The 21508-nt window shown below is 37.7% G+C and overlaps 1 protein-coding gene across 2 annotated transcripts in view; it reads left to right on the top strand.

Moving 5' to 3' along the window:
• Positions 1-21508, top strand: part of AGMO (alkylglycerol monooxygenase) — a 267470-nt gene that overhangs the window by 100597 nt on the left and 145365 nt on the right. For both annotated transcript variants that reach the window (XM_034760550.1, XM_034760551.1), the window contains exons 4-5: positions 159-262; positions 7224-7319. In XM_034760550.1, the coding sequence (XP_034616441.1) occupies positions 159-262; positions 7224-7319 (200 nt within the window). The remainder of the gene's footprint in view (positions 1-158; positions 263-7223; positions 7320-21508) is intronic.

Raw genomic sequence — 21508 nt, 5'->3', positions numbered from 1 at the left:
CTCTGAAGGTTAGTTTTTATTACCTGCCATATTATGATAAAATAGCAAAGTGTAAATTTTGGAATCATTTGCTTTTAGGTTAAAAAAAGTAATGGGAGACGAATGCGGCTTTGTTCTTTCTTTCTTTCATGCCTCATTAGAAATTATGTGTTTTGCAGAGGTTAATATATTGTGGGCAGCACACCAAGTACATCATAGTTCTGAAGCTTATAACTTATCCACAGCACTGAGACAATCTGTACTGCAGAGATACGCTTCTTGGGTAAGTTATGCAAAATGCAATAATATAATTGAACTTTATTAAAAATCACTGCTATTTAAAATCACAGCTATTTAATTTTGTCTGAAGGAAAACAAAATATAAGTCAAGAAAATGTTAGACACAGAAAAGCACAGTGCAGAAAGGTAATTTGAGGCATCCTGAGAATTATGTGAATCGAGAATAGGTACACTTACACTCTCATTGGGATGTGTAAAAAGGAGAAATAAAGTCAACTTTGAGAGGCCAATTAGTCCCAGGCTTTCACATAATCATAACTTTCTAAACATAATGCAACATATTCTTCTTCATAATGCCAGCATAGACACAGAGTAACACAGTGAAGATAATGGAGTTACTCTGGATCTGTGCTGGGGTAAATGAAGGCATGGGGAAAGCCGACAGGTACGGAAAAGCACATGGTTCAGACAGAGACATCCCTTAGGGGAGGATCTACTAATGGAGATTCTCTATATCCGAGTAAGGACGAGAATATGGGAGATAAAATACAGGTAGGATCTGATGAGAAACAGTCAAATGAAAAAAAGTCTCAATTACATCGTGTAATGGGAGACCACTAAAAAGTGACAAAGTTTTTAAAGTGCTTATATACCAATGCTAGAAGTCTAAATAATAAGATGAGTGAACTAGAGTGCCTCGTATAAATGAGGATATTGATATAATAGGAATCACAGAAACTTGGTGGGATGAAGCTAATCAATGGTACACAATAATACTAGGGTACAAAATATAATGGAAGGACAGAACAGATCATGCTGATGGGGGGAGTGGCACTATATGTGAAAGAAAGCATAGAATCAAATGAAGTAAAAATCTTAAATGAACCAAACTGTACCATAGAATCTCTATGGATAGTAATTCCATGCTCAAATAATAAGAATGTAGCAGTAGGAATATATTACCGACCACCTGACCAGGATGGTGATAGTGACTGTGAAATGCTCAGGGAGATTAGAGAGGCTATTAAAATAAAAACTCAATAATAATGGGGGATTTCAACTATCCCCATATTGACTGGGTACATACCCTGTTTCCCCGAAAATAAGACAGTGTCTTATATTAATTTTTGCTCCCAAAGATGCGCTAGGTCTTATTTTCAGGGGATGTCTTATTTCTCAGAAATGAAAAATGCCTTATTATCGGTGGATGCCTTATTATCGGGGAGGTCTTATTATCGGGGGGATGCCTTATATTACAACGAGAGGCAAAACTGTAAGTAGGCCTTATTTTCGGAGGATGTCTTATTTTCGGGGAAACAGGGTATCACCTCAGGACGGGATGTAGATACAAAGTTTCTTGACACCTTAAATGACTGCTGCTTGGGGCAGCTAGTCCTGGAACGCACAAGAGGAGAGGCAATTCTTGATTTAGTTCTAAGTGAAGCACAGGATCAGGTCCAAGAGGTGAATATAGCTGGATTGCTTGATAATAGTGAACATAATATAATTAAATTTAACATTGCTGTGGCGGGGAAAACACCACAGCAGCCCAACACTGTAGCATTGGAATGGGTGCCGTACCAGGAGAGATTAATAAGACTTGGACTTTTCAGTTTGGAAAAGAGACAACTAAGGGGGGGATATGATAGAGATCTGTGAAATCATGACTGGTGTGGAGAAAGTAAATAAGGAAGTGTTATTTACAGCTTCTCATAACATAAGAACTAGGAGTCACCAAATGAAATTAATAGGCAGCAGGTTTAAAACAAACAAAAGGAAGTATTTCTTCACACAGCACACAGTCATCCTGTGATCCCTTGATGATTACCTGTTCTGTTTATTCCCTCTGGGGCACCTGACATTGGCCACTGTCGGAAGACATGATACTGGGCTAGATGGACCTTTGGTCTGACCCAGTATGGCTGTTGTTATGTTCTTATGTTCTTAACTGGGACCAGTGGGAGAATTAACTGTGAAATGACTGGATAGGATGCCCATATGTGTATTCGTTTCTCTCCATTGGCTACTCTTACCCAAATGCTGTTGGTAAGCGTTACCTTAGTGTCTGTAGTACTCTGTCAAGTGATTAAAGGAAATTGCAATTTTTGAAGGGTGATCACTGTGCCTGTCAAATATCAATTGCTAAGAGGGATCACCTATGGATTTTGTGAATGAATTTCATAGAATCAAAGAAATGTAGGCCTTGGAGAGAACTTGATAGGTCATCTGGTCCAGTCCCCTGCAGTGAGGCAATTACCTCCCTAGGTAATTTGTTCCAGTATTTAAGTACCCTTACAGTTAGGAAGTTTTTCCTAATGTCTAACCTAAATCTCCCTGGCTGCAATCTAAGCCCATTACTTCTTGTCCTGTCCTCAGTGGTTAAGGATCAGTAATTTATCACCCTCCTCTTTGTAACAACCATTTATGTACTTGAAGACTATTATCCTGTCCCCCCTCAGTCTTCTCTTCTCCAGACTAAACAAACCCTTTTTTTCCCCAGTCTTCCCTTGTAGGTCATGTGTTCTAGACCTTTAATCTTTTTTGTTGCTCTCCTCTGGACTTTCTCTAGTTCGTTCACATCTTTCCTGAAGTGTGGTGCCCAGAACTGGACATACTACTTTGGTTGAGGTCTTATCTGTGCTGAGTAGAGTGGAAGAATTACTTCTCATGTCTTGCTTACAATACCCCTGCTAATATGTCCCAGATGATGATTGCTTTTTTTGCAACAGTGTTTCATTTTTGATCATATTTAGTTTGTGATCCACTATAACCCCCAGATGCTTTTCTGTAGTACTGCTTCCTAGGCAGTCATTTCCTATTCTGTGTGCAATTAATTATTTCTTCCTAAGTGTAGCACTTTGCATTTGTCCTTATTGAATTTCATCCTATATATTTCAGACTCTTTCTCTAGTTTGTCCAGATCATTTTGAATTCTAATCCTGTCCTCCATAGTGCTTGCTCTCCCAGCTTTATAAGTGAAATCTATATGCCATTATATAAATCATTTATGAAGATATTGAATGGAACTGAACCCAGAATAGATCCCTGCAGGACACCACATTTCCTTACAACTCCATTGTGAACTATTGATAACTGCTCCCTGGGTATGGTTTTCCAGCCAGTTGTGCATCCACCTTATAGTAGATTCCTCTAGGCTATATTTCCCTGGCTGTTTATGAGAAGGTCATGTGAGACTGAATCAAAAGCCTTACTAAAGTCAAGATATATCCCATCTATTGCTTTCTCTCTGTCCACAAGCCTTGTTATCCTGTCAAAGAAGGATATTAGGTTGGTTTGACATGGTTTGTTCTTAACAAATCCATGTTGCCTGTTACTTACCACCTTATTATCAGCTAGGTGCTTACAAATTGATTGATTGATTATTTGCTCCATTATCTTTACGGGTACTGATGTTAAGCTGACTGGTCTATAGTTCCCTGGGTTGTCCTTTTTATAGATAGGTGCTATGTTTGCCCTTTTTCTAGTCCTCTGGTATTTCTCCCATCCTCCACAAGTTCTCGAAGATAATCGCTAATGGCTCAGAGATCTCTTCAGCCAGCTGCTTAAGTATTCTAGGATCTACTATTTACAGTGATGTTCACTTTGTTAGTCATCCAATCACTGCTAACTTTTTTGGTGAAAACTGAAACAAAAAAGGCATTTAACACTTTGCATTTTTCTGTTATAGTCTTTCCATCCTCATCGAGTAATGGGCCTACCCTCTCCATGGTCATCCTCTTGCTTCTTGTGTATTTGTAAAATGCTTTTTTGTTATCCTTTATATCCCTAGCTTTTTGTGCCTTGTCCTTTAAAATTTTGTACCTACACGTATGTGTGTTTTTTTTATATTCATCCTTTGTAATTTGACCTAGTTTCCACTTTTTGTATGACTCTTATTTCTACAAGTCACAGATTTAATATATTTTGTTGTGTCCCAGAGCTGGGCCCAAAGTAATTATTGCCTCTCACACTTATCCTCCAAGGTTCTTCCATTACCCAATATTTTTTATTTGAAATACATAATCATTTCTCTAAAAGTTATACATTTTAAACATAAAAGATAAGAAAGCCATAAGAAAATGTCAAGTATACAGAGTACATTCATAGACCAGTGGTGGGCAACTTGCGGCACATCAGGGCAAGCCACTGCCGGGCTTCCAGACCGTTTGTTTACATTTGCACGGCCCTCCGCAGCTCCCAGTGGCCACGGTTCACCATTCCCGGCCAATGGGAGCTGTGGGAAGCAGTGCGGGCCTATAAACAAACTGTCTGGCAACCCGCCAGCGGCTTGCCCTGATGTGCTGTGTGTGGCCCGTGGGCCGCAGGTTGCCCACCACTGCTGAAGACAGTTCTAAGGTTGATGTTAATACCAGCTTTCAAACCAAATTACAAGGTATATTAGCCTGGAGCCATGGGAAACCAAGCTAAGAAATAATTATACTAGCTTGCCTTCTTTTACATAAACACATAACAACAGGTATATTTTATATTAAAAAACAAAACAAAAACCTACACCCTACAAGACACTCCGCTACTATGCAGGCTTCTCCCTCTGGGAGAGGATGGGAGAACAAATAATAAGTGACAAATGCATGGTCAAGTTGCTTAATGCACTACTGGCAGGCAGTCAGATACCATGGTGATACACATGATATAAAAAGCTATAAAGACTAGAATAGAACTAGTTAACATCATGGTGTGCATTGCTCTTTCACATCTGAGAAAGACAAATAGAAATTTAATGTTTGTCTTGTAGGTGGAATTGTCTAGATTGTGTAAAAGCAAGGGTGAAAATTATCTCTTTCTGAAGCATAGCCATCACTTGAGCACAAGTTTTGTAAATATCCATGCTCCAGGAACTCCGTGCTAATTCTTAAAGAACTACCATTTTCTGAACTGCCGGCATGACGAAGAATCGTGTGTGTGTGTGTGTGTGTGTGTATGTGTTTGCCTTTTAACATAATCTAGTGAAGAGTTATTGTCAATCTCTGAGTGATATCTGATGTCTCTGAGCATATGCAGTTGAAGGCAGTTTGACATCTCATTTTGTTGAAGCATATGAAGAGGCGTGTGAGAATGTTGTGGTGGATAATGTGGGATTGTGGGACTGTTCTGCTGCCAGCTCTGTATGTGTTTTAAGTTAAACATTATAAGATAAATCTGTATATTAATCTGGGTTGAGAGTGTTGTGTGGGTTGTGTGCAGGCTGATTGAAAAGATATGAAGGGAAAAAGAGAAGAAAGACATACTTTAAGTGCAAGCAGTGGTGTGAAACATATTCTTGAACTTTGAATCGAATGCCTATAACTTTGTAATGTGTGTAGGAAACATTTATGTTAGTCCAGTGGGTTCGAAGTAATGCAGCAGATCTCTTCTTAGGCTGAGAGGATGGTCTTGAGGCTTGCCCTGAGAAGAAGACCTGGAAAAATGGTCCAGGGCTTCTGGCAGAAGCACAGATTTTAGGAACAAAATCCTCTGTTTCTTCTGTATGGGAGGAGTTTTCACCCGTCCTCACATGAAGTAAACAGTTCAAAGAAATCAATTAAAGAGACTCAAGTTCTCTAGCATTTTCAACCAAGCCTGGTTGAGACCCTTTTTCATGAAGCAAATTCACTGTCCTTTTACTTCCTCAGTGGAAGGTGCTAGGTTGACTCCTCTGTCCTCCAAAATATATTCAAACAAGCCTGTGATGTACACTATAGAGTTCTCCACCACTCCCTCCCTCTACTTTTCTTTTTCTGTTAGTTTCTTTCTGAAGTCTTCAAACCCTTTATTTGCATTAATTTCAGACTAGTGATAGGAGACCCACTGTGAATGGGACAATACTCAATTAACATTTAAGCAGTTAAATGGCTAAATATATTTTCTGACAGAAAACCTGTTTTTCACTTTTCCTGGTGACTAGTACCTTGACAGAGACTTTAAGAACATATTTTCATATATACACATATTTCCTTACACAAAATCTGTACATGCGTTTCACAATTATTTTTATGATGAGTGTGACACTGGCTTTCATATGAGATCTCACGTGACACTCTTTGATGAATTAGAATGTACATATCAGACTCAGGAGTAACTCCTCTGCACCCCCTGCCAGTTAGCATTAAGAGATTCTTGTGTCACAGATATGCTCTAGGAATTCAGAGAAGTTCTGTGGTGTTATTCAGGATGTTAAACTAGATGATCACAATGGTCCCTTTTGACTTTGGAATCTATGCATAGGGAGCCTTTCTGTCTTGCCACCAAAAGTCTCTCACCTATGCACTTATCCATTCCCCCATTTTTTCTGAGATACATCTCCTGGATTTTATTTTGTCTAGAAACACTTCTCTCCCTAGGGAGGATTGATTACTCCATGTGGCTGTTGTTTCATCCTATGTCAAGTGAAAAAAACAGTGAGGTAAACCCTATTTGCAAGGAAGGAAGACTATGAGCATTTTTTGGGATATGAGGGTCCCAGAGTTGTCATTTGATGACATTATTTAAAGAGCCATTTGAACACCTAATTGTGAAAACTAACATGAGATTATTCTCCATGTATGACAGTAGAATCTTTCCTAGGTAGTCAAGTTAGGGTCATGGCAGTATGACAAAGAGTGTGGGATATTTAAAATCAGCAAATACTAAAAACATGACAGCTGTTTTAGTTATAGCATATCTTTATCATCGTTAGAGTCAGGAATATATAGTACTTAATGTCAAATAAATGCTTATAGGAGTATTGTCTAGTGATCATACTGCCACTTGCTTGTTGTATGACCTTTGAGAAGTCATTTATGTAAAGTTTTTGTGTCTCACTTTACAACTGTTAATAGTAATATAATAGTAATCATTACTATCTATTATTTTTCTATAATGTATATCACACAGAGGCATTGTAAGGTTCAATTAACGTTTGTAAAGTCCTTTGAGATCTCAGATGATATCAAATTTAAAGTATTTACAATATATGAAAAATTTGGAATCATAAACATATGTATATTTTCTCTCTCATATTTCAGGTTTTCTACTTGCCTATGGCTCTTTTTATTCCTCCGTCAGTATATGCTGTTCATCTCCAGTTTAATCTCCTTTACCAGTTTTGGATACATACAGAGGTAAATCAGGTTTTTAAGCCATACCTAAACAGTTTGCCTGGAGCAGTGTCCTGGAAATCCACTAGCAGCTGATTTATTGTGTAAGAAAAATCTTTGTCTGACTTCTTTAAGGAGAAACATCTGTTCATTTTTATTTCTTTTTCAGAATATATATTGCAAAGTTTATAAGAAGCAATGAGGCCAGTTGGTCCCAATTAGATTTAAAAAAAAATTAACTGTAAAGAATCAAAACTTTTGACTATTTTAATATTATATTTTCCTATCTCACAGTTATTAAATATTTCTGGCTGATATTGAAACGAATTTGTTTTCTAAGATACATATTTCAGTAAAAACAGTTAGAAAAACAATACTGCTTAAATATTTAGTTTTGATTTGAAGTCAGATACTGCCTTTCTCAGATCGCATCTAAATTCTCAAATAAAAACACATTCTGCGATTGTCTGATCACCATATTTGTGGGAGTGCACTTGCATGTATAAACACATGTGCATGTTCGTGTGAACTATAGCTATGTTTTACATAGAAAAGCAATAACCTACTATAATTAGTAAGTAGATTCCCACACTTCTCAGGTAGTTGAAAGGGTCTTGGCTTTAAGCCTTCTCCATCACACTACACCCTAGATGTCTATGGCTATCCTATGTCACATATAAGTAGCACACTGCCCTGTTGAGCTATTGATTGTCTCTGCCATCACTAACTTCACTTCTTTGGTTATGCTGCCTTTTGTTGTGCTGTTGTCACTCAGCTTTGGCAATGTTTCACGATCATGAGTAGGATTAACATTAGACTATGTTTACTTGAAGTGCATGAGGTGGGTCACTGGTAAGTTGTTGCTGTTACATTGTCAGTGAAAGAATATGATATACTACTTCCCTCCTGATGCCCGCTATCACTTCTGTGTGGCAGAAGCATTCTGTGAAGTGCCAGCATTCCATAGAACTGTATTAGTCACATGGCTCAGTACTTGTGCTGCATTTTGTTTCTTAAGTACTCAAAATGAAATTGAGAGGTCTGTGCATCACTTAAGTCCCACTAAACCCTTAAACCCTTAATAGGATTTAAGAGGGATGTATATGGTGCATTGGCCTTGTGTTGGCGCTCTGCACAGGAGTGAATTTCACTCTTAATTAATAATTAGACCCCTTATTAGTAGATTATTGAGAACTAGAAAATTAGTTAATCCTTTGGAATGGTCACAGTTCTTTGTTTAAATACTTGGATTTGTTTAATATATATATTATTGATACTATTAATAATAACAATAATTAATAATAATTCATAACTTGTATTACATTTAGTATCAGCTTTGTTCACAGCCCTGTTATGCTAGGTAATAGACAAACACAGTCCCTGGCCTCAAGACCTTAACAGACAAGACAGAAAAAGGGAGGGGAAAATGCAGTAACCAATGGACTATTGTCTCCTTCATTTATAACTATGATGATATTGTTAAGATGTTGCTGTAATTGCTGTGAACACGCACTATGGGCATGATCCTGCAAGGTGCTATTTCTGTGAGGCTTGGAGTGCTCTGAATTCTTCCTGACATTGGCCAGAGCTGAGGGAGCTCTATATGTCTACACTTGTCTGTGCTAGAGAACTTTGGTCTTGCAAAACCCTTATGATGCCAGTTACACCCACAGAATTACTACCAAACATGCAGAGATTCAGCCATTGTTGGTACTGCACTGAGTAAAGCTAAACATGGTGTCAGACACTGTTGTGTCAGTGCACCATTGCAGTGCTAGTTTAGAGAACAAGGACAAGGGTGGCAGCTGAAACATTTCAGTTGATTCTCCCGTTGCTATATTATAATGCTGTGCCTGTCTCTGGTTCCTCGTCAAGAAACAAAAGAGAAAAGTATTTTGTGTATTTTGAAAAACAAGAAACTTCACAGGAAAAACATTTAACAAACCATCCCCCCAAATAGAGAACAATTTGCTCTCTTTCTCAAGCACTGACACCCACATGTGTCAGTGCTCATTGTAATCTGTTCCTGGGTGACAGGACTACATTTGATTGGAGGAAGAGGCTTGACCTAGGAAGCCTCTGCAGAGACAATATGAAGGTGTGACAGCCACCTTTGTGTCTGACAAACTGGGGATTGAACAAGGGATCTCCAGAGCTGAAAGCATGAGCTGCTATGGCTTGAACTAAAAGTCCAGTGCTCTCCATGTGAGAGCAGATTTGTATCCTCTGAGGATCAGGCATGGAGTGGGGGGATCTGAAACACTCACACAGCAGGGGGTACAAAGGCAGAGTACTTGGGGCTACATGCACATATCTTCAACCAGAGCAGACACAATTGGAAGCAATATTGGATTATGCCAATGGGGCTGGCAGCCAATTATAAATAATTAGGAAGGAAATTGTAGCCAATAATTTGTTAAACTGTTTGTATTTTACCTGCTATATTGAATTATGTGACAACTGTAATAATAGACTTAACTAGTGATAAAATGTTAACTATTAGAGCTGATTTATTTTTACATTTTTGATTTTTTTTATATTTTATACATAATTTTCATGAATCTTCATGAAAAATTGTTGTTTTTTTTACCCATTCTAACTATCTTACATAGAATATAATTATATGAGAAGATTTATTATATAGTATGAATTTAGGTTCCGATACTGCAATAAGAACTCTATGAACAAACAGATGTGTCCTTGCAGAGCCCCATCTCATGGTTTTGCATCTGAATGCAGAGTCTAATGAGAGTACAGGCCTCTCATTACAAAGTTATTGTTTGCCAGCTATGATTCTATAAGCACCTGCTGCAAGTAGCCATACTGGGAACTGTGGGATAAGTAATCCCCATGGAATTCTTCTGGAGTGGTTGGAAGGAGTCTGGTGGGTAGTCACATGTACACATAAAACTACAGGGTTAGTGTACTCTTAATATACCATTGTTGTTCCACCAGTGCAAATTGTAACATTTCAATTTTCCAATGTAGAGCACATCCCTATCAAGTAGGGTGACCAGACAGCAAATGTGAAAAATCCGGATGGGGGTGGGGAGTAATAGGTGCCTATATAAGAAAAAGACCCCAAAATCGGGACTGTCCCTATAAAAACGGGACAACTGGTCACCCTACTATCAAGTCCAAAGTTTGCTTTTAGAGACATTACGCATAAATGTCTGCAAAGGCAGGATTAGGTCTTAAGTAGACACGCACAAAAATACTATGAAATCTTAATGTTAAAATTCTTGTTCATACATATTAGCTGTTTCTCCTTAAGAAAAACAAAATATGTCCAATCTGTTGATACTGTTTTGTTCCACTAATCTTTTGAAAGATTAGTTTAGGTTATGCACTAAATATTAGTACAGGTTGTGCACTAAAGACAAACAATTTCATCTTTAGTCAAAAAACAAAACTGAAATGATTTTTGAGTAATAGGAGAGAGGAAGGAAACTGACTTCTGATGGGAGGTTTTTTTTATAACTTACAAAGAATTAAATGTCTATTTTCAAATTCAGTAATTAAAAAAAAATAGAGAAGAGATCCTTCTGCACTGAGACTTTTGTATGCCACGTTTCAGTCTGGAGCAAATGTTTATAGCTGAAGGACAAACTCCAACGCTTCCCCAAACTTGAACTTAGTGTTTCCATTATTACATCACCTGATAAATGAGGTTGCTGTCAACATCATCACTTTCAACTTTCTCCTTATCTGTAGTACTAGTTTCTGTCCAGCTTTCCCACCAGAAGAGCAAACAGGATCTATTTTATTTTAAATCACGCAGATCGTGTATTTCTGTGAAAACAACATATAAAGTCCCGAGGGTTAAAAGTGTCCACTCTTTGCATCCCAACTGGACTAGCTCAGCCCCCCGATTTCCTGTCCCTAGTCCTCCAACCTATTAGGTAGGCACTTACATTTGGCCTTTTATGTAAAATACCTATAGTTTTTTAAGCATTATAAATCTGAAGACTATATTAAACTGTTCAGCTAGTTACAATAAAAAAAACAACCCTCGTACCAAAATCATAATGGGCTGTTACAATGAATAAAGGATTCTTCCTGTTTATAAAGAAAGGGTGCAGGTGTTACAGTGACAGAAATTGAGGTAATTTTATTCAGATGTGACAGATGTGAACTATATATTTATATTCAATTGTGTATTTCCATTACAAGAATCTCTTTTCAGAGGGTTATCTCTATTGCAAGGTTAAATCACATATGCATGCTTGTCTGAAATGCTATCAGAAAGTCCCTAACGAAGCCCTTTGTAAATAGATAGATGGCACTCACATTCCTAGGATTCTGAAATAAATCTCATAATAGTGCATTTAAACCAGTATTCATTAACAGATGTTAAAGACAAATGCTGAAAGAATGAAAATACATTTTTGTAATGTTGAATAAGAATAGGTAAAATGAGTCAAGAAAAAAGAGGGCCCAATCTAGCTCCATTTAAGTCAATGGAGAAACTATTCAGTAAGATTAAGATTCATTCCTTAATAAATTGGCAGAAATGCCTATCCAAGTAAACCATTCTCTCCTGAAATGAAGAGAGTAAAATGAAATTACCTTGGTCCAAAAGCATTAAAATGTAACTTTTAAATGTTTGTCCAGCTACTAAGAGACAGAAATACTTTATTTCAGTTTATTTTCACAGGTGATTCAGAAGGTTCACATAAAACCATATCCTTCCATTATGCCTTTAATTGATCCAATAAATTAGTCCTGTTTATAACCTGACTGTGGAATGCAGAAGCTAGTTTCTGTGGGTTTAGCTGTAACTCCATGGATGTCAAATGGTATTTGAAAAGCAGCAACTGAACTAATCCCTGTTAATAGTAATTGTGGTGACACATTATTCTTTGCCTGTTTGATCTTTGACTTGCATTAGTTTCTGCTTAATTTGCTAATTTGGGGAAAGATTGTGAGTTGCTCCATACAGCCCAGCGTGGAAGTAAAATTGCCTAAGGCGTCTCTTAGTCCTCTGTGCTGTCTTCTTGCATCATTGGTCTGCATGAGGGGGAAATGAAAACTTATGGGGCCATTGCTACTGGCTTCAGGTGGGTGGAGAGAGGCCCACGCATGGCAAGGGTCTTGACTCTGCCCTGTGCCGGCTGCCATGGAAGGGATGCAATCTGCTGCTGGTATTTGCCAGTTGTAAATAACAGAGAGAAGGTTAAGGGGTGACTTGATTACAGCCTGCAAGTATTTACATGGGGAACAAATATTTAATAATGGGCTCATCAGTCTAGCAGAGAAAGATCTAACACAATCCAATGGCTGGAAGTTGAAGCTAGACATATTTAGAATGGAAATAACAGTGAGAGTAATTAACCATTGGAACAATTTACCAAGGGTAGTGGTGGATTCTCCATCACTGACAATTTTTAAATCAAGATTGGATGTTTTTGTAAATGATGTAATGTAGGAATTATTTTGAGGAAGTTCTATGGCCTGTGTTATACAGGAGGCCAGACAAGATGATCATAGGAGTCCCTTCTGGCCATGGAATCTGTGAATCGATTGATGACTTCCTGCCTTGGAGCTGGGGGGGGGGAGCAGGGAAGGAGTTGTGACTGTGTAAGACCCTTGCACACAAGCCCTCAGAGTGGCAGAAAAGTCTAGGGTTGTTCAACAATGATGATTAAAAACGTAATCATAGACTGATAGAAATTAGAAATGGACTTATCCGTTGAAAATGTTCTGTCAAAACTGTTTTTCACAGGAAATTTGACTAAACAATTTTATTTTGGCAAAAGTATTTGCTTTCTGTACAAAAGTTTGCCTTTTGTTGAAAAAATAAATACCTGAAAACTGAACTCTTTCAGCCCAAAACTGAAATATTTACATCAAAAAACAAAATGTTTTGATTTGGAAATGCTGCTGTAGTGCCTCATGGGAGTTGTAATTGAGGTACCTCATGTCCCCATTGTCCCTGAAGGGCCACACCACCCAACTGGGCTATATCTCCTATGATGCACCATTGCCGGGGACTCCCATGAAGCACGACCTCTCCTCTCCAAGAGGGGAGACCATGGTGCTTTACGGGAAATGCAGTTCAGCCAGGGCTTGTAGAGGAGAATTGGAGCATGAAACACCTAAATTATAACTCCCATAAAGCATCATAGGGGCATTTCCAAATTGAAGTATTTTGTATTTTGCTGATATTTTCCAGTATGCAAATTTGTGCTGTAAAACTGAATTGTTTTCAGGTCATCTAGGCCACCTGCCTGACACTGTAGCATTGTTCTCTACAGTATGTCTTCTAGTGCTTTTCTATTCTCCAGGGGCCAAATTGTAGCCGGTGTTTGCACCTATGAATACACCAAAAGAACTGCAGCCAGAGGGAATAGTTATGGTTCCCTTGAAATCTGCAATAGACTATTCCATAGTATTTCTGCATGTGCTCTATTTGGGCAGAGAGGAGATGGTGTGCTAAAGCAGGGCCTGTAGGCATGTTCTGCATGTGCTAATGTGTATGCCTCCTGAGTAACTCCAGCCCCATGTCCCTTGCTGATTATTCTAGCTCTGAATAGTATATAACTTGTTTGAGTACAGGTGCCCAGCTGTGGTAAAATCCTGAAATTCTTGCATGGGTAAACTCTCATTTCAGTCTGAAATGAAAAGAAACTTGGCCCAGATTCAGGAATACTTTCTGACAGTTCTAAATCCAAAATAAATTACAATATATGGTCAACAACCCCCCAGATCAAAGGTAAATACACACTGCTAGGTAAAGGAAGTACAATCTTACACCAAACAACCCAGTAGTTACCATGTAATTGCTGAAAGTTTGTGTGTGTGTGAGAGAGAGGTGTATGTTTAAGGCAAGCAGACATTGGTTATGATATCTCAGGAAACCTATCTGGGACACAGTTCTAATGGTCAACACATAAAAGAATCATAACATCTGACTTGGAAGTCAGCAATAGCATATGGAAAAACAGTAACAAAACATCGGATATTAGAAAAATTACTCATTTATTGATCCCTAGATCCCAGTCAATGTGATCACTTAAATATTTCTTTGTGAATTTTATTTTTCATATTTATACATTCCTTATCCACTGTAAAAAGAACAGGAGTACTTGTGGCACCTTAGAGACTAACAAATTTCTTAGAGCATAAGCTTTCGTGGACTACAGCCCACTTCTTCGGATACATATAGAGTGGAATAAATATTGAGGAGATATATATATGCATCCGAAGAAGTGGGCCGTAGTCCACGAAAGCTTATGCTCTAATAAATTTGTTAGTCTCTAAGGTGCCACAAGTATTCCTATTCTTTTTGCAGATACAGACTAACACGGCTGCTACTCTGAAACTTATCCACTGTGTCTGTGATACTCCCACTGAAGTCAATGGAAATTTTATATGCAGAATGATTTCACGAACAGACATATATATAACTAATAATTCATATCTGAAGTATTGTTTTAAGTAATCAGTTTCTTAAAGGAATACTGTCACGTCAGATTGATCCAGAAATGCGTTTGCTAAATAAATAAATAAAAACAAATATTGCTTTGACAAAACATTAGGCTAACACAAATGTTTCCATTTAAAAAAAACTACTTCCTATGAAATAATAATAAAAATTCCCCAGTCATGTTTGCAATCCCAAAACTGAAGTTCCATGCTAATAGGTAAGAATCTGAGGGCATGAACTTGCAAAGGCTTATGCATGTGCCTTAGGGCTTGTTCACACATGGAGCTAGTCAGGAATAGCTATTGTACTTTTAATTCACACCCTTCCTTAATCCAAACTAACTTTCAAGTGTGGACAAGTCTTAACTCTATGCACTGTGGTTTGTCCCAGTGAAGTTAATGGTACTGCCGACAGTGAGTAAAGTTAAGCATGTGCATAAATCTTCACAGGTTCATGGCCTTCAAGTGGTATTGAATGAAACTGACTAAAAACAAAAGTGAAATTGCCTTGGCTGTTTTATTGTGTAAGTTGAGAAATATGCAAAATTCAAAAAGTAAGTACGACATAAACAGTGAAAAATAATCAAAAGTAACAATGTGGGTGAGGTAATATCTGTGTAGCTTGAAAGCTCGTCTCTCTCAACAGCTGAAGTTGGTCCAATAAAAGATATTACCTCATTCATCTTGTCTTTCTAATATCCTGGGACCAACATAGTTACAACAACACTGCATACAATAATCTAAAGTGTTATTTGTAACAACATTTTAGATATCATTGTTAACTTGACAGTTTCCATCTTGTCACCTGAAAAGGCCACACATTTTAGTATTAGTAAGAGAATGATAAATTCCAAGGATCAATCTGATAACTTTTGTGTAATTAAGATTGTATAAGAATAAAATTTAGCTACTAATGGGAAATATGAAGCCCCCTGCCTTCACTAGCAAGTGGTGAACAATTAGTAAAGAGAGCTCTCCTTCTTGTCTGGTCTCAGTAAGTTAGTTCCTTTAGCATGGGGGAAAGTCCCTGTTTCTCCACAATTCAAGACCTGGGACAAGAAAGTCCTGCAAATAGGATGCCTAGTTCTGTTTGGTATGCTCAACAGAAACCAGATATAGACAAAGAATGTCACTAAGATTGGAATAATTTAATGGTATCTGTCATTTAGAGCCTGAAAACATTGACATTATTATAGTTTGATGATTAAAATTGTCTCTCTCTCATCCTTATTGATCCAAATGATTTAACTGGGCCTCTTATAAACACGCCACATCGCGCTGTAGTTGCTGTAAATATTTTGGAATTGTGTTGTTTTGTGCACTCTTTTAAAACATCAGGAAATTAGTTTAACAAACAAGTGCACATTAAACTAATTACCATTGTGACCTTGGTGCATGGATGGACCACACTGAGAATGCCACACTCAGGGCAGCTGCAAGAAATAGTGCAGACAATCCTCCAGACTGGTGGTTTATTCTATAATTAGATTCACCAAGCCAGTAACAAAAGAGATTCTGTAATATTACAGTGGTTAACAAGAAGCCAAATACAGTCTCCTTTAGGCATTCCAGCCATTGGCTCCCATCTAGGCAACCAAGTCTAATATAGTAAGAAGTTATTAAAACCCTATTCACCGTAAATCAAGTTTTTCCAATCCCGAAGTATCAAGCACATTACCCCCCAGGTCATGAACATTTCAGATCTTACCCAAATACACGCTTACAGCCAATCCTTAATACTAAATCTAAGCTTTATGAATAAAAGGGAAAAAAAAAGAAGAGAGTTCTAAATGGTTAAAAGATCAATATATATATAGATGACTTTCAGTGTTCATAGATCAGGGTTATAGCAGTGATGTTATATCTGCTGGCTTGTAAAGTCTTTCTGGAATCAGTTCAATTGGTTAAATTCCAATAAGCAGTTCACGTGTAGAGTCTGTTAGAGTTTTTCCATAAGAGTTCCAGGATAACCCAGGTAACTACCTGAAGACCTTAGTCCTATGGCTTAGATCTTCCCTGTTAAAATTTAAACAGACCTAAGATGAAAGGATCAGGCCCGAGGCGTCTCTTTTATAGTTGAAGCAGGCTGGGCTCTGACAGGCCCCTCTACTACATGGGCTTTGATGAAAGTGAGTGGACAGTTTGTGATCTCTTTTCAATGGGCCATTCAAACTACCAAGATAGTTCACAGGTAATAATAATAATTAATTAATGGAGATATCCCATCTCCTAGAACTGGAAGGGACCTTGAAAGGTCATCGAGTCCAGCCCCCTGCCTTCACTAGCAGGACCAAGTACTGATTTTGCCCCAGATCCCCAAGTGGCCCCTTCAAGGATTGAACTCACACCCCATTTTGTGATTTTTTTCAACAAACTGGAAAAATGATAAAAATGGAAATTTATCATTTTTCAAACTACTAAAATTTATCAAGAACTGTTTTTTTTTTGTTTTATTTATTTATTTCTTACTTTTCTCCTGCCCTTCCCCCTTCTCTCCCTTTTTGCTTTATCCAATTTGCTAATGGGAAAAAAGTAGGGAAAAAAAGGAAAAGAGGGGAAGTTAAAGGGGCAAAAAAGCCAGAGGAAGAAAAACTAAAACTAAAATTTATTTGGTTTTCAAAAAAAACACATTTTTTTAACTTTGCAGCTTATGGTAGAAAAAAACAAAAACAATAGAAAACTAAAAAAGTTCCAAAGTCCCTGTGGCAAAACAACTGGAAATGTCCAACCAACTCTAATGAACGCCTTTTTTCAAAAACTGATTCTTGTTTTGAGCTGAATGAGTGTAAAGTTAGATTGACAATGTACAATGCAATTAATATGGGAACATATTTTCTTTTACCAGGGTTTGGAGTTTGGTCTCCTGAATTCAATACTGTTTTTTTTAATGACAGCAATAACCAGTGTAAGAGATAAGTGGGAAAGCAACAGGCTCTGTGCAGAAAACCTTACATCAATATACACTAAATTCAGCACTATAATGTTATATTAATTTTCCATAAAGAGACCTCTGTGAAGTGGAGGGGCCCCATTAACATCTGGGTGCTTTTCATCTTCCTTTTGGTTACTGTACTATCAGGTGATTCAGGGGAATGAAGCCTGGGTCATTGAGAGTAATAAAATGTGTGTGCTTCTTATCGTGTACAAAAATTATGCAGTCAATGAAGGAAGTGTAATAATAATAAGTCATAACTATCAGACAAATTCTGAGAAGTGTTGAGCACCTGTCAATCACATTACGCTGAATGGTGTTGCAAATGCTCAGCTCCTTACAAAATCTGCCACGTTCACTTACAGGGGCCAAGAATTTCAAAAGTGACTGGGGATTTTGGTACTCTCAGTTTTCAGGTGCCCAACTTGAGGAACCTTAGAGGGCCCTGACTTTCAGAGGAACAGTTTCTGAAAATCCAGTTTCTTTACAGCGTCTCCATCTGGTCACCCAAAAACTGAGACCCCCAAAATCATTAGTGACTTTCAAAAAGCTTTCCCATGGTGTCCATCTCCAAAAGGCTTTTTAGATGCCTGGCCAAATATAACTAACACCATTACTTAATGAAAATGGCATCACATCTCAATAAATCCTGGATGCAACAAAACAAATCCCCAGTAACCCATTTCCCAGGATATGATAGATTTACTGCTGTTGTGGCTACAACAGATATACCATGGGAGAGAAAGGTAGAGGGCCAAGTCCTTGCCAGAAAAACTCCACCTTCTGTCCTCTTGATATAGTTTTATGAGACAATCTTAGTTCTTGCCATGAGACACAAGATAGCAGATAGTCCTTCAAGGAGACTGTGCTTATATTAGTTAGGGGTTTAAGTCCAAATAAGGACCTTAAAGGCACTCCCTTTATAATGGGCTGCCAGTGCAAGTCCCAGATTATACTGTGCCACACAGAAATACGAAGTGCAAAGGACTGCACTTTAGTTAGGTTGGAACCTTAGTCTGATGTGGGCGTTTTTAAGCTGTGTCAGAGGTGTCTAGAGCACCTAATCATATTGGAAGGAAACACTTTCTTGAGTGTACATAAAGCCAATAAGTACGTCTTTCACATTTCACGTGATGTGTTCATTAAGCTGAGGAGGGGTAGTACTGAAAAAGTGACTGTTCCCATGTGCTCGCTCTCTCCCTTAGTTGCTCCACTTAAAATGACCAATTCATGTAGGTTTTCTGTCATTTTAGTTGGTTATATTGATTGAAATAACACACACACACTTACACGCTCATCTGCCCTTAAGAGAAGGCTGGATTAGTCATTTTTTTCCAAAGAGAAGTAGAATCCCCTATTGAAAGTGTTAACTGAAATATTCACATCAGATGCCAACTTGATTCAAACCTTGACCTCCTGGTTGAGAGGTAAAACAACTATGAGTGACAACAATCTGCCTTCAAGATAATTTATTATAAACACATTTCTGAAGCCTGTGTGTTTATTATATAAACATACCCTAAGCCTGACTATCCATTAAAGCTAGGCTTTCACCTCCTTCTACAATACAGATTTATCAGAAATTCACCCCCTATGAAACTCTTTATGATCCCAACAGGCCTGATTCCTTCAGCTTGTTTTATTTCCAAACTATAAATATTGTTTTTTCACTCCTCAGTGTGGAAATTTGGCTACCTCCATATTACATGCTTACTGGAGTAGAAAACTGCCTAATCAGATAGGAAAACAGTTGGCGGTGTATAAATCAGGGTTTGCCGAGGATTTCAAAGTGTGAAACTGGGCAGACGAGCGCATATCCTAGGAGTTCTGCCTTTCCCTAGCTTCCCTGTAGAGATTTCACATGGCAAATATGGTCACGAAGGCCATCTGTATAAATACATGGGTGTGTTGTCTTGAATTAACACAACAGTGTTAGTGGGGAATGCAATTATTTTTTTTAATTTTAACGTTTCCTCACCAGATGGTCTCAAATGTAAATTCATCTACAAATAATAATCCTGATCATCTTGATTTTGGTGAGGAAATTGCTAGTAATAAGTGCTTGAGTACCAGTTAGCCCAGCAAATGAGCTAATCCTAGGTTCAAATTCATCCATGGTGTAATTTCCCTGACAGCAGTGGCATTGAACCAAAGATGAATTTGACCCCTTCTGTCTGTAGGTCAGTAATGCTGGGGTAATTGAACCATCACTGAGTTATAAGCACTCTCTCCTAGACTTACGGTGAAAATTCCCTTTCTTCACAAATGGTTTTACTGTAACATTGCCTGTTTTACTCAGTCTACATTTTTTTTTCTAACATTCAGGTCGAAATAGAGCTGAAATAAAGATTCATGTTGTAGTGGTGACAGGAGGAGTTGTTACACAAGATGTAAAGTTTCCCTTGGATTTCATGTCACGATTTTTTCTCATTATTTAAACAAGAACTGCATTGAAGTGGTGCAAGTACCAGGCAATAAAGATTTCCCTTGGTGCTGACAAACCTTGAGACCGCAAATGGAGGTGCTTACATGCCACAAGAGAGGTTGCTGCATTTATGTTCTTTTCCTCCACTCTAGGTTTTGCTGTCACAAAGGAAACATCTTTATATAAATATGTTCCTATATAAAAATTATATATTTCCAGTTATGTACCATAGCTTTATTTCACTGCCAATACATTTTGATTAATAATACATGGAAGGACTTTCTGAGGATACAGCTTGGAACCTGTCAAGTGTATTAAACTGGTGTTGTGGAATTACTTTAAAATATTTTAATTGTAATTTTATTACATTGTGTAGCACTAGCTAAGCACAATAACGGAGAGATACTCTGTTAAAAAGAAATCAGATGCAGAATACATGTTTTGTGAAGAATTCTGGAGCTTTTGTAAGTGGCACATTTAAGATACCTGTGCATTTGGCTCATAAGCAGGTTATTTCTAAAGTCTATTTGCAAGAGGACTGTCAAACGAGACTTTTCTGTGGCTGTGGGTTTTTAAAAAACAAACAAAGTAACAAGCAAAATGAACTTTTATTGGAATCCTGCAGTTCATCTATGGGTCGCTGATAGGGGAATTGAGGTGCACATGGTGTGCTAATTCAGGGAAGAAAAATTGTAGACAGGACTTGATTTAGAACAGTAGGTGGTTGTGTATAGAAGGCAAACACAGGCATAAGAAAACAGCCATTTTGTTCAAAATAGGGATGAGGTCACAGTTGGACAACATATTGGACTTTATTTAACATATTAGTAGCTATTGTTTTGCTGCATTTCCAAAGTAGCTGCAAAAGGTTGTTGCAGAGAACAGGCTTGCTTTATATATACACCCTTACGTGTGAACTGGCATGTTTTATATATACTCACTAACACTTAGATACACTCTCCCACACACATGCGTGTGCACACACTTTCTCTCCCCCATATACTAAATCCTTAAGTTTCTTTTTAGTATCATCTAATCTTTTGACACTTAGAAATTATGAATTTTCAAAGGCAGAGATCAAAGACCAAAAAAATTGCTTGTGCTGCATCCATCCTTTTTCCTTACAAATGTTTTTTTTTTTTTAAAGTTCTTTCATGGAAAAACATTTTCCTCTTAAATAAAATGAAATTTTGGGGCAAATTCTAGTTGTCTCGTTTATGACTGATAGAGCAGATTGAAAAATTAAAATCTATTTTCACAAAAAAATTCCAAATTTTTCAAAGTGTTTGAAAGCGACCACTTAAAAAAAGTAAGTCTTTAAATAAAAAACTTAAATGTTATTGAAATCTTTTAGAGAGACAAGGTGGAAGAGGTCATATCTTTTATTGGACCAACTTCTGTTGGTGAGAGAGACAAGCTTTAGAGTTT

The sequence above is a fragment of the Trachemys scripta genome, chromosome 2 (assembly GCF_013100865.1).
Source record: "Trachemys scripta elegans isolate TJP31775 chromosome 2, CAS_Tse_1.0, whole genome shotgun sequence".
In the NCBI taxonomy this organism is placed as follows: Eukaryota; Metazoa; Chordata; order Testudines; family Emydidae; genus Trachemys; species Trachemys scripta.
Note: the sequence above shows the minus strand (reverse complement) of the source record. Positions and strands in the feature narration are given on the sequence as shown.